The sequence below is a fragment of the Poecilia reticulata genome, linkage group LG8 (assembly GCF_000633615.1).
Source record: "Poecilia reticulata strain Guanapo linkage group LG8, Guppy_female_1.0+MT, whole genome shotgun sequence".
NCBI classification, from domain to species: domain Eukaryota; kingdom Metazoa; phylum Chordata; class Actinopteri; order Cyprinodontiformes; family Poeciliidae; genus Poecilia; species Poecilia reticulata.
Window position 1 is genome coordinate 15,829,656 of NC_024338.1, and position 12,781 is coordinate 15,842,436.

A 12,781-nucleotide genomic window follows, 5' to 3' on the forward strand; every position below is an offset into this window, starting at 1 on the left:
CCCTTCCTCGCCCCGGGCCCCCCTCTCTAGACTGACGTCAGCAGAAAGTTATTTTCATGAATGGAGGGGGCGGTCACGAGGAATCGGTGACGTGAGCGCTTGCGGAAGCAGAGCGTGGAATGTTGGTACATTGTTGTTGTTTTGTAGTTAATTCAGTACGAGGATACACCACTACCCTCCTGCCGCGTCTCGCCGACTGGGTCAACTCACTTCGCCGCTTGGATAGGAAACGTACTCCGGCACCTTTACGCATCCCCGTCTACACATATCCGCGTTCACAGAGGTATGATTGTTTTTTTGTTTTTTTTCCTTCTTTTTCTTTCTTTTTTTCCTTTTTCTAGAATATGTTTTGACATTCCTCAGAAAATTGCTGAAATTTGTCACGCTGATGTATAGGCGCAGACACGCTGGTGTTGGATTCACTGGCCGGTTAGGAAGCTTATTGGTAGTGGTTCTGGAAGTTTATGTTGACTTTGTGGATTGTTTGAGCCCAGAGGACACGTGTTAGTGCTGGAGACAAAAAAAAAAAGAAATAGTGCACAGAAAGTGATTGTCTTTGAAGTGAGAAAATTATCAGAACTACTGAAGATGTTTTCCCTCTTTATATTATTTTTACTTTACTAAAGTACAGCTATAAAAAAATACTTTAAATTATTATCCAAGTTTTTTATAGTAAAATAATTTGCATGTCTGAAACCTTTGAAAATAAACTAGCATCAAAATAGCCTATAACAGCGTCACTCACTTAAAAATGACAAGACCATCGTATATCATTACGAGTTAAAAACACACTTTTAAAATTTTTTATAATGGTCGTATTTTTCAATAAAAAAAAAATCGCCAGTCGATCAGGTTTTTAAGGAAAATGGAAGTGAAATAATCCAAGAATTTCCACCTGTCTCTGCTGAAACTATTTCCACGTACATTTTTCACAACCTGTTTCTAACACTCAGCCCTCAATAATAGGTTCCTACTTTGCAAAGTGCCAGCCTACGGTTTTTGACATCGGAATCAACACGTGGTCTGCATTGTAGACATGTGGGAGAAAGGGCAGCAGAGACCACCGGGGCTGACTAGTCCATTGCAAGAGGGAGGAGGGGGAGGAAGGGGCATATTTCCACAAACTATAAATCACTCAAGTGGAACAAGTGCTGTTATCTTATCACTTGTTTCATTACGATTTCTGGGGGACAGAAATCGTCATGTCTTGGGTCAAGATAAGGGAGACATCCTATAAGGGCCAATGACATAATAGCACATGATTCTCATTACTTTAGCATTATCTTCTGCACAACATTTTGGACTTGTGGTCCAGTGATTAATAAATGGAAAATATTTGTGTCTCAATGGTTTATTCCACCGAGATCTGCCACAGATTCGGAGCCAGGAGGATGTTCTGATTCACTTTTGTTTCTGGTGGGCGCCTTTCAGCCTGGAGGAGGGAGGGGGTAGCGTGTGTATTGCGCTGTCATAAGGTTAACATGTGGCTCAGTCACCAAAGTGATGATGTGTTTTTTTGGAGGAAGAACTTGCAACAGCTGACTCATTGTGCCACCAAAGCACTCAAAGAGAATTTCCCCCGAAACAGGCAGCTTATATATATATGTATGTATGGATATATTATATATACACAGTTTATTCCCAGGGTTTACCATTTTGTCTGGTGAAATCGGTGTCACGGATTGCACAAGGCATTGTGGTGAAATGTTGTGAAAGTGAAATATTTGTGGTCACTTATGGTATGATTCACATGGAACACGTTCACTGTGGTGTGTTTTGCTCCTCTTATTGGAATAAAAGACGTCTTGTTGATAATTACCTTTTTAAGCATCATACATTTTTAATACTGTTGGATGTACAAAGTGGGGTATAAACAGGAAAAATAACACATAATTGAATGAAGATGTGTTTTTCTTCCTGAAACGGTTCTCTCTGCCACTTAAAATTGCGAATAGGTTGTTTTTTTTTCTCTGCTTTTCCTATTAAAGTCTTAAAAGGTTCCTTTCAAGCTTGTAATGTTTCAACAGAGCTGGTCTCAGGTTGTCAAGGGACCCAGGGGCTAATTTCCACCACAGCCCCACTAATGTCAAAGGGTGTGGTGATACATCCAGCTCACAAGACCAAACACAGCATTGTGATTGTGAGAACAAGAACAGAATCTATGGATCCTATTTTTTTTATTTATTCTTTTGCTTTCATGAACAAAAGTTTATAAAAAAAAAATCGGGGGTCTTAACACACATATATGCAATTAGATTAAACGTCAATAGATTTAAAGAGTGTCTGGTTTTATATTTTGTAATTTCGTTCTTTGATGAATGTCTGTTTGGTGTGGGATTTTCCAGTCTATGTTTAATGAGACTATTTTAGGTTTGATCTAGAGGTGATCACATTCACTCTAGACTCATTTTTGTGTCAAAAGGAAACGTCAGTGCTGATAGCTAAACTATTGGCCGGCTCAGTATTCTTGCATTACTTACAAATTGTTCCTATGTTACTATGTTGACACCCTCACAGTTAAATTTTTTCCAAAGAGCATCAAAAAAAAATTGCCATTTAAATTATTTAAAGTTTAAGTAGGCCTCATTAGTATTTAAACTCATGTTGCTAGCCAACTAAATGAGGAATAACTTAAGCACTTTTTTCCGAGTGGACTTGAAAATGAGACTTTCAAACAGATAGGTCAAGCTCAAAGCAGTTATCTTCATGTCCAGGCCAGAGATTTTATTGCACCTTCCTAATTTCTCATTATGCCGAGCATGTTTTTGTTTTGCTTTGAGAGTTTGCCACAGCTTGCTTTGAAGGAACTAATGAGCCTGAACTAATACCTTAAAAGGAGAGCACAGATATATTTAAAACAGAGTTTTATTGAACAGACATGAGCAGTGTAACAGACATGAGCAGATAGTTATGTACCAGCAGTACATAACTCTCTTTTATTTTGCTTAACAGAGCAGATTTTCTTTAAAGGCCTAAGCTAAGCAATGCTGGGCCAAAAGCAAAATAAACTTTTACCATCTTAAAAAAAAACCCAGCAACCTCAGAAATGGCATAACAGTTTCAGAGAATTACTCTTATTTTATCTATCATTAAACAGCTGTCTTGTTTCACTGTTTCTTTATGGCGATGGCATTTTTCCCAACCTGACCTGCGAAATATTCACTGCTATTTTAAATTATTTCCCCGCAGCTACTGGGGGGGACCCTCAGACGCCGCATGTGACGCTTAAGCTGAGGGCTGGTTCTGGGTTTTATCTATTCTTTTTTGGCTTCTTACCACTGTGGTGAGAATAAACGGTCATCAGCAGGGCAAACAAATAATCCAAAGCATTCAAAGTGGTGGTATTTTTATTGCTTTAGAAGTTGCAGGAAAACCTCTCAACTATTCGCTAAAATTAATGTATGGAACCCTGCTGATGATCATTTTCTTGCTCACTCATATTTAATGTCAGTGTAAAAAAAAAAAAGAAAAGAAAAAAGTGAATAGAAGTGCGTGTTTCCTCCCTGCATTCCTAACATTTCTATAACAGTGTCTGGGAGAATATCTTTTCCGTGAGTCCTCCTCCCTTTCCGCACAAAGGTTCCGGCTGATCGTAGCAACTATTTCCAAAGTTCTCTGTACTTTTCCTTCCTCTCTCTGAAACAACGGGATTTTCCAGGAAACGTCAGATCAGGAGGGTGTGATTCCCTGCCGCTGGTCGTCGCTTTTACCCGTAAACAGCATGACTCACCATGCAGTTATGCTCTCCGTTTCCTTTGCATAACATCCCACCAAATGTGCTGCGCTGGAGAAAGAGCAGAGTGCCACGCACGTCAGTCGGGAGCAAAAATCTCCTCGCATTCTTGAATAAGTGTGGGAAAAGCTTTCTTAGAAGAGTCTAGACAAATCTGTTTTCTGTTTACTTCAGACTTATAAAGGAACAAAGACAAGTCAGCTCTTTTTTAGCTCCAGAGTATGAGCTCATTACTCTTTTGATAAGCTGTTTATTTTAGGAGGCAACTGGGCCCCACAGTATCATGCTGTAACCAATATTTGGTAATAGTTGGTGTCACTGATCATGCGGAAAAGTTTACTGAACCTCTGTTTGAGTCAAGTTGTTTTGGATTCACTCGTCTTGTTTCTATTTGCCCTCTCATGCTAATGTTAAACGCAGGCTTTTGGGTGTCAGAAGTCTGTTAGAGTTTCCTAATAAACTGCATATTTAGTTGAAACGATTTATTTTAATTTACATAACCTTTTGTCTTCACTGACATTATACAAGATGGGGAAATTTTTATTTTTCAAATAATGTCAGAATGATGAGAGTTGTTTTTGATTTATTTATTTATTTTTTAAATTTACTTCAAATTTGGAATTTTACTCTGAGATTTGCTACTGTACCTGTAAATAGTCTGGAAAAGCCCAGCTGATGATTTCATAGATTTGTAAACTTCTTTTTAAATTATGTAAAATGATGACATGTCTGTGTATGTATTTCCACGGAAACCATCAAATGCACTGTTTCCTTGTATATTCGTTGAATCAGCTAAGATATCAGGAAGAGACTTATGAACCTTAATAAGTCTGGGCCATCCCTTGGTACAATCTCCAGATGTTTGAAAGGCCCACGTTTTTCTATTCCAACAATTATATGAAGGTATAAGCATCTCTGTTTTGCACCTCAGAGATGAATGTGAAAAATGTGCATATTAACTAGTCCTGCACAGTATATTGCTATGGTATTATGGAATACGGCAGTGACAGTAGAAATTAGAATTAACCTGTATTTTTCTGACACTTTTCGTTCTTATCCTTCATCTCTGTGGCTCCAACCCTCTTGTGAGCTTTAACATCTCAGTTACAAAAAAAACAAAAAAACACATAGTGTGGGCATGAAAGGATGTTAAAGTTTACCCTACATGCTAAACATGTTACTGGGAGCATTGTTTGCATGGAATCTAACATTCTTCAAAAACTACTGCATTTAAGCAATCTGTTGCACTAACTGATATTGTGATGACTGCGAAGCAATATGTTATATATACTGCTCAAAAAAATAAAGGGAACACTCAAATGACACATCCTAGATCTGAATGAGTGAAATGTAATTGCCAATAATTTCCATCTGTTGTCTATTCCATTTGCACAACAGCAGGTGAAATTGATTGTCAATCAGTGTTGCTTCCTAAGTGGACAGTTTGATTTCACAGAGGTTTGATTTACTTGTAGTTATATTGTGTTGTTTAAGTGTTCCCTTTATTTTTTTGAGCAGTGTATATTAAAAGCAAATGAAGATTCTGGCTGAAATTGGCAAGATCAGTTCGTTATCCACAGAGTGGCACAACAAAAAGACAGATTTCAGTTGCAAATACGGGAAGTAATGCCTTTTGATTCTCTGTTGAAATTAAAATTGAATATGTCTAAACTTCCAAAATTAAACAAATGAAAGAGATAATCTGCTTAGAAAATCTTGCTCTTTATTATGGCCTTTAGCAAACAAATATTTTTCCAATGCTAGAATTCCAATAACAGCAAACGTTTAGGCTGATTATTTGTCAGACATTTGGGGGACAAAGTTTTAGTTATACATTTAAACGTTTAAATGGATCCACTAAGAATGTGCACAGCTCTCTCTCTAGTGCTGCTGAGTAAAAGTTATCCTTAGCTATTAGTCACTAGACATGCTTCTCCAGTGATGAAACATATGGAACCTGAGAGTTAAAAAGTGGTCTGTATTGTTTATGTTTCCTTCCTCAAAGAGTGATGGTGAAGTGCTTGCTTGCACACATGTGCAAAGGCTGCAGATGATTTGTTTGGGCAAGCAGTGGACGTGAGACTCTTCTGAATTCCAGACATTTTGGAATTTTTGCAACCATTATGCTAAGAGTGGGGATATTGCGACCCCCTCACCCCATACACGAGTACATCACAGAACATGTTTCAGAATACATGCATTCTCTCTCCCGAGAAGATTTACCCATAAGCATGTGAGGGATTGCACATGTGTGCTTGCTCAGGAATGCAATTTAGTTTGTAGTTGTTGTTTTGTTTAGTTTTTTTGTACCCGCCATCTGCGGCTTTGCTTTGAGGAATTTACTCAGGCTGYCTTATGGAAAACCTGATCTAAGTCGGTTTCTTGACTGTGTTGAGAAGCCATGTTTTGTTTGTGTCTCGTCTTTACGAGTGGATTTGGTTGTGTGACATAATTGCCACTTTCCCTCTGAGGAAACTTGATTATGAAAACCATACCGGCGTGCAAGTTGCAAAAAGAATAAGCACATGGCTGAAGAATTTCAGGGCAACAACTCGGCTTCTGGATTCTGGCCGGAGGCCCCTTTAGAAGAAGGGGAGGCCCTGCACCACTTTTCCAAGACTTTCAAGACAGCAAATGTAACAAGGGATGCCTTTTGGCACAATACTACTCAAAATTGTCTTGCTATAGACTAACTTGTTTCAGGAAATACTTTTTTTTCTCCCTCCGTCAATATTTAAAGCTTCTGAAATATCAAAAATGCAATGCTCTGTAGGGTAAATGAGACATTAGATCATTCTCAAGACTCTAAACAGATGTTTACACATGCATAGTTTAGCACCTTTCATGTATTTTGCTTCTGTTTATTTTCCGTTTAACTGTTCTAAGGGAAGTTCTTGACGTTGCAGAGTAACACGGTTGTTTTTCAGTTTCACTTCCCTGCAGTTTTCAACCGCATTCTACAAACTCTTGAATTAGCATAGACCTATTTATGGCCTAAAATGTGAAAACATGATAAATATCACGAAGCGAGCCCCCCAGCACCCAGAGCGTTTTTTTTCCAGTGAAAGCTGCATTTCAAAGCGCTGCAGAGGATATTTGTTCTCTCTCTGAAGTATCACTTATCACATMCTCTCCTAGATTTGTTTAGTTGGCAGAATTTTATGTCAGCAGTGTGAGCTAAAAATATCCACTAGAGTTAAATAAGGGCATAGAGCAGTTCAGGAAAGCCCAATGTAAGAGGATCCAACCGGAGAGAGACGGCCTTAAATCGATAGACTACATTGTCTCGCAACAAAAATACATCACTGACTGTAAAGGAAACTATTTCCCTGTGACATTCTCCCTCCTGGAATTTTCCACCGCTGTACTCCTCTGTAAAGTTCAGCATAACTGCAAATGTTATACTGATGTGGGATGAAAGAGTGGAGCACTGAAGCCTGACAGTAGACCCACAGACATCACATTAAAGGATTAAACACTTTGCGAAAGACGGGATACGAGCTAACTGGTAAAATTAAGAGAAATATCACAGAAGCTAAGTTTAAGAGAGAGTCTTATGATCACATTTAAGAAAGTTTGAGTTTCTTGTTAACACTATCTAAGGGCCATACTGCGGTTATGAATGAGAGTTGTTTACCCTTTTGCTGACCATGTGACTCGCTCCCACGCCCATTCACAGGGCGTTTCCATGGTAGCTGTGGAGCATGGAACAGTGAACTCCCAGTCAGGCTGGTCTGCAGGTTCTGAAATGGAGCCTTGGGGGGATGCGTGCCACACTTGCTCAGTTTTTTCTCCCCTTTTCTTTTTCTTGTTCTTTGGTCATAAGAGCAGCCTGAGAAACCTATTCTGCTGTATAATAAGTGCCATGGGGGCTTAACCACCCCAACCCCCAGCTCTGGCAGACACACAGAAAGTTTAAATCTTTAAAGAGTTCTGTGAAAGAAAAACCTGGTGGGGCTTAGCTGTTTTATTCCTGCTTGTTCTAATGAACAAGTTTGGCTCACATCACTCTTAACAGAAAAGACAAACGCGGTCAAAAACTGATGAGGTTTAACGTGGAGGCTTGCTGCCATCTGCTGGCATGTGTAAGCCAAGCTCCTGTCAAAATTGTTACAAGGAGAAAAAAATATATAATACACTAAGGAGACCTAGTCTTCAGTAAAGCTTATAGTGAGATTGGGACATTTGTCAGTCTTTATTCAGTGAAGTGAAATAACCAAACTTTAATTAACCTAGCCCCTGCATTACATGACAACCAGTTCATAAACATACAAGATTTTACATGAACAAGTGTTGTTTCTAGCCAATGTGATGGGTTTTTCTGACAAATAGCAAAGCTTTTTAGAATTGTATAAGTGTTATATTAGAATTCTATAGTTATATAAAATCAGATCTATAATAAGCTTTATTTCCAAAAGTATTTCCTCATCTATCCAAATAATTATATGTTGTTCCGATGTTTAGCAATAGTCTTGCTCGATACTCTAAAACAAATGGCATCAAAAACGGGTGACTATGACCATTCAATTCAAGGACAACGTTCATTATTGGGAGTGAGATTTGTCAGGGCAGAGCGAGAGACGGAAAGAAAATCTAGATTATCAGTCCAATTGAATCAGATTTGGCAACTCTGAAAATTGTCCTTCGTCGACAAAAGTGGAATGGGTAGCTGGTACTGATAAGGTTAACTAAATGTGTTGCCAATCACCTTTAACACGCTGCTCTCCAGCTAGTTGAAGTTAAACAGTCTGTTTTTTATCCGTTTCATTTTCAGTGCAACTTCTGTGAGGTTCTGGTCAGTTTTCTGCATGCAGGGAATGACGACTCATTTCAAGACAAGCAAAGCTTTAAGGGTAAGCCTCATGAATTTAAGAAATGGTTTATAAAATTGCGTTCGCACGTGGAGTTGTTCTTTACTCACTTCCCACCTCCGGCAGGTCAAGAAGGAGACGGGCGAGAATGCCCCGGCGCTTAGCGACGATGAGTTGGTGGCCATGTCGGTGCGGGAGCTAAACCAGCACCTGCGTGGACTGACGAAGGAAGACGTCGTCCGGCTGAAGCAGCGGCGACGGACCCTGAAGAACCGAGGCTATGCAGCCAGCTGCCGCATCAAGCGTGTCACCCAGAAGGAAGAGCTGGAGAGACAAAAGACAGAGCTGCAGCAGGAGGTGGACAAGCTGGCCAGAGAGAATGCCAGCATGAGGTTGGAGCTGGATGCGCTGAGAGCTAAGTACGAGGCCTTGCAGTGTTTCGCCAGGACTGTAACCCGGGGGCCAATCTCACCCGGCAAAGTGGCCACCACCAGCGTCATCACCATTGTCAAGTCGACTAACCACAACACCAGCCCCACCCCGTTCTCAGCTCCCTCCTAGTGCTGACAGGACTGGGCTTTCCCTTCTTTTGCCTGGTCTTTGCTGGCTCTGACGCATCCTGAAGCCAGTCATCCTGTACTGAGAGGATCCTCAGTAGTTTGTTAGACTGAAGGATCGGGTGCCAGGCTCTGTCACGTAATGCTGCATTCACAGTTCCGTCTCCGTTCGCCTGCCTCTTACACAATCTATACTGTCTGCACACTGTTCACAACCCCGTCCCGACCCCCAGCACCGGCAGGGTATTGGGCCTCTGTGACCCGACCTCTGTGACTGATGGTAGAGATTTATTACAGTCTGTCTTACCGGTGTAATACTTGATGCTGCAGAACATAAAATACAAATGATTTGACTTTATGGGAGTATAGCTACTTGACACTTGTGTAAATTTACATAAAAAAGTGTCAATTTTGAAGCTGTTGCCTTAAAGATCTATAAGTACTCTACGACTAACATGCAGTTCAGCACAACAAGGAGTTAGATTTCCCTGGATTAAAGTCTAGAGGTTTCTCAATAGTTTCCAGTGATATAAGAGATGGATGAAACTGAAGTTTTCTCAGATTTTCATTTGTTCTTGAGCTTGTTTAGCTTATGCTAATCCGTAAAAGAAGCTGTTAACGGGATAACTGACAAACATATATGTGTGTTTCATGTTTGGAAAACCCTGGTGTGGGTAACATTAATTGGAGGCATTGCCAAATCCAGAGGATCTCTCCTCCATGTTTGCTTCAATTATGAAACATACCTAAAGGTCCTAATTTTTTCGCCATTTTAGATTATTTTTGTTAAAAAGGTTAAAAGGTATTAAAGACATTGTAAAGTTTGTTTGGGAAGTGTTGGGTGTAATTCTGATGGCTATTTTATGCCCCCCTGACTTTTCTTTTTTTGGTAACATTAACAGGTTTTAAATCTTTTTACAACTCAACTTACGACTAACTTTTTTACAATTGAATGTGCTTAGAAAGCAGATTGAGCTAAATGTGCTTGTAATAATAGAATTTACTTCATTATAGCACTTATAACTGTAACTATACAGTATAAAGTAAATTACAAGATGCAACAATGAAATTATTCTTGTATGTACTGGGGCTTAAATGTGCGATGATGATGATGTGATGGGAATATTTAGTGGAAGTCTAAAGTTAGCAAGGATGGTAAACTCTGCTGCACTTGCAATGTTTGGTGGGTAATCCATATTGGATATAGTGACAATGAAAGTAGTCCATGTAAAAATCAACTTTCTTCCTGTATATTACAGATTAAAGGTGACAAATCCTCTGCTAGTTATGCTGTCACTTACGTTGATAAACTCCGTCCAGACATAAAAAAAAAAAATCATTCCTACCGCTGGGTCACAAGAAGTGCTGCTGCTGCCGGTGTTGGTATTTTAAAAAATTTATTATATATATTTTTTTTTTACAACCAGTAGTTATTTACTTTACATTTGACACACTCTTCTACAAGAGAAACTCCTGACGCCTGTCTTCACAAAAAACATATATTAAATGGAGTAAATGCCTTTTTCTCTCTATGAACATCTTGCATTATTTAAATATAAAGATGACTTGAAAACAAGCTGTTCCTACAGAGGACCCATTCCTAAATTGGAGTCAATGCAATAGAGACTGCTCATGTCAGGATTTTTTCTTGCCTAAGAAGACATGACTGTTCTTCCCCTGTTCAGAAGCTGCAAAGAACAGAATGGGGAACTACGCTGCTGTACAACCTGCTGTGATTTTATTTTGTTTAAGCAGGGGCATTGCTGTGCTCTTACTCCTTGAATTTTCACCCAGTTCTTTTATGTCCTTTGTTCTTTTTCTGACATCAGTTTTATACAATACACATACAAAAAAAACATATATATATATATACATATACATGTATATTACTTATTTTTCTGTCTTTCACTATTCTGGGAGTGGTGTGTCTGTGTAATCACTCACTGAAGTTAGTGACATTGATGCTGACCATTTTCAAATTGTACTCACATTTACGAGACGACTGTGTTTATAACTTAAAACCTTTATGTATTTATACTCGACAATTAACTGCTTAAGGTTACATTTAGATGGCTCATATCCTGCAGCCTTGCAAACAGTGGAAATTGCAGTTACGTCAAATAAAAGCTCATTTAGAACTATTAGTAATGCACTAGTGTTAGGGAGATGTGAAGCGGACCTCACTAGTATGTGATCAAACAATAAACCATAGTATAGAATCCTTCAGTGCACATTTTAAAGCACACATTTACGTTCCCACAGAGACAAGTGTTGTGAAGACTTGGTCTTTAAACTTTCCCGTTGAACATATCTTAAGAGTTTATACATTTTATGTGTAAACCTGGTGCAGACACCACAGGTTTTGAAGTGTACTCCATGATAGTGATGCTTTTAGTGCTTTACGTATTCAGCACTGTTAACCCAGACCTGTTAATGTGATGGTGTGTTTCAGTCCTAAAGCCAAAACCAACATTGTTCTGTTTGCGTAAGTCAATTTTTACATATTCATGACAAATAAAATGCAAAGCATTATGCTGACCTCTAGTGGCAAGTCTTCAAAACTATTTATACACACTTGAACACTGAATCTGAGACTAGCGTGATTGATTTTGCACACACCTTAATATTATATGTCGTGTTTCCTATTGTCCCACGTAAAAATCAAAAAAAGCCTTAGTCAAATAAGAGACAAACCTTTCTCTGGGTGAATTAAATACACAAGCACTATATCCAGACCAAGATACATGATGGTCTTTTCTTTTATGCAAATCAGTAGAAAAAGTTTTTCCAATTAAATTGAACGGATGTTAGACAAAAATCTAGAAGGATTTATTTGTGGGACGAGGCACAGCCATCTTCCTGCCGTAGATGTTTACTAAACTTAGTCCAGACATTTTTCTTTCCTCTTACAGATTGTGAATATATTTGGCAATATCCAGAAGTTAAGTTACCTTCTGCCCAATACTTTTATATGAATTGTACATATATATAGAAGTATATATAAAACTTGTATTTTTAATGAAAATGTAAGAACTTTTATAGATTTTCTTTAAACATGTCTGATTAAATAAGCTTTTGACACCAGCTTTGCCAGTCTACAAGCTACTGTTTAAATTCAGCCATGTAGAGAATAGGCTAGAATACAGAAAGGACGACAAAAATCAAATATGGTTTTAGTAACTGCAGTTTGTTTTTTAGCCAAATTAGCTTGAAAAGTAAGAGTTTTTTGTAGTCTCACAGCAAAGATTTGAGGCCAACTAGTTGCCATCCATACCAACCTTGAACGAGGACAGTAAATGGCAGCATACCAGTTATTTACCCTTTAAACTTGTCAATCTGCTCATATGTTTTGTATTTATTTCATTGATTTGTGTAATTGTATAAAAGAAGAACAGCTAAATTATTTTTTATTTTGCATTTATTTACATGTTTTCTCAATGAACTACCCTTGTGTACAAATAAAACATTTTTTCTGCCCTGATTGAAATGAAAATATGGTCAATTATTCCTTTTAGTAGTATTGATGTGTGTTTATACCTCTAAATAAAATTTTCCTCATCAAAATGTTCAGTTTTTGTTGCGTTAAAAGCTTTAGAAAAGTCAAATTTAAGGCCAGTTTAGCACTACTTTGTACATTTATGTTAATAATAAATGCCTTTCCAGAAAAAAAACACACACAC

At 38.4% G+C, this 12,781-nt stretch overlaps 1 protein-coding gene across 1 annotated transcript; it reads left to right on the top strand.

Moving 5' to 3' along the window:
- The first annotated feature begins 98 nt into the window (after positions 1-98).
- mafk (v-maf avian musculoaponeurotic fibrosarcoma oncogene homolog K) lies at positions 99-11,639 on the top strand. The gene is made up of 3 exons (XM_008415909.2): positions 99-283; positions 8,508-8,586; positions 8,671-11,639. Exons 1-3 carry the CDS (start codon positions 120-122, stop codon positions 9,103-9,105), a joined length of 678 nt encoding a protein of 225 aa, XP_008414131.1. The 5' UTR covers positions 99-119; the 3' UTR covers positions 9,106-11,639.
- The last annotated feature ends 1,142 nt before the right edge of the window (positions 11,640-12,781 follow it).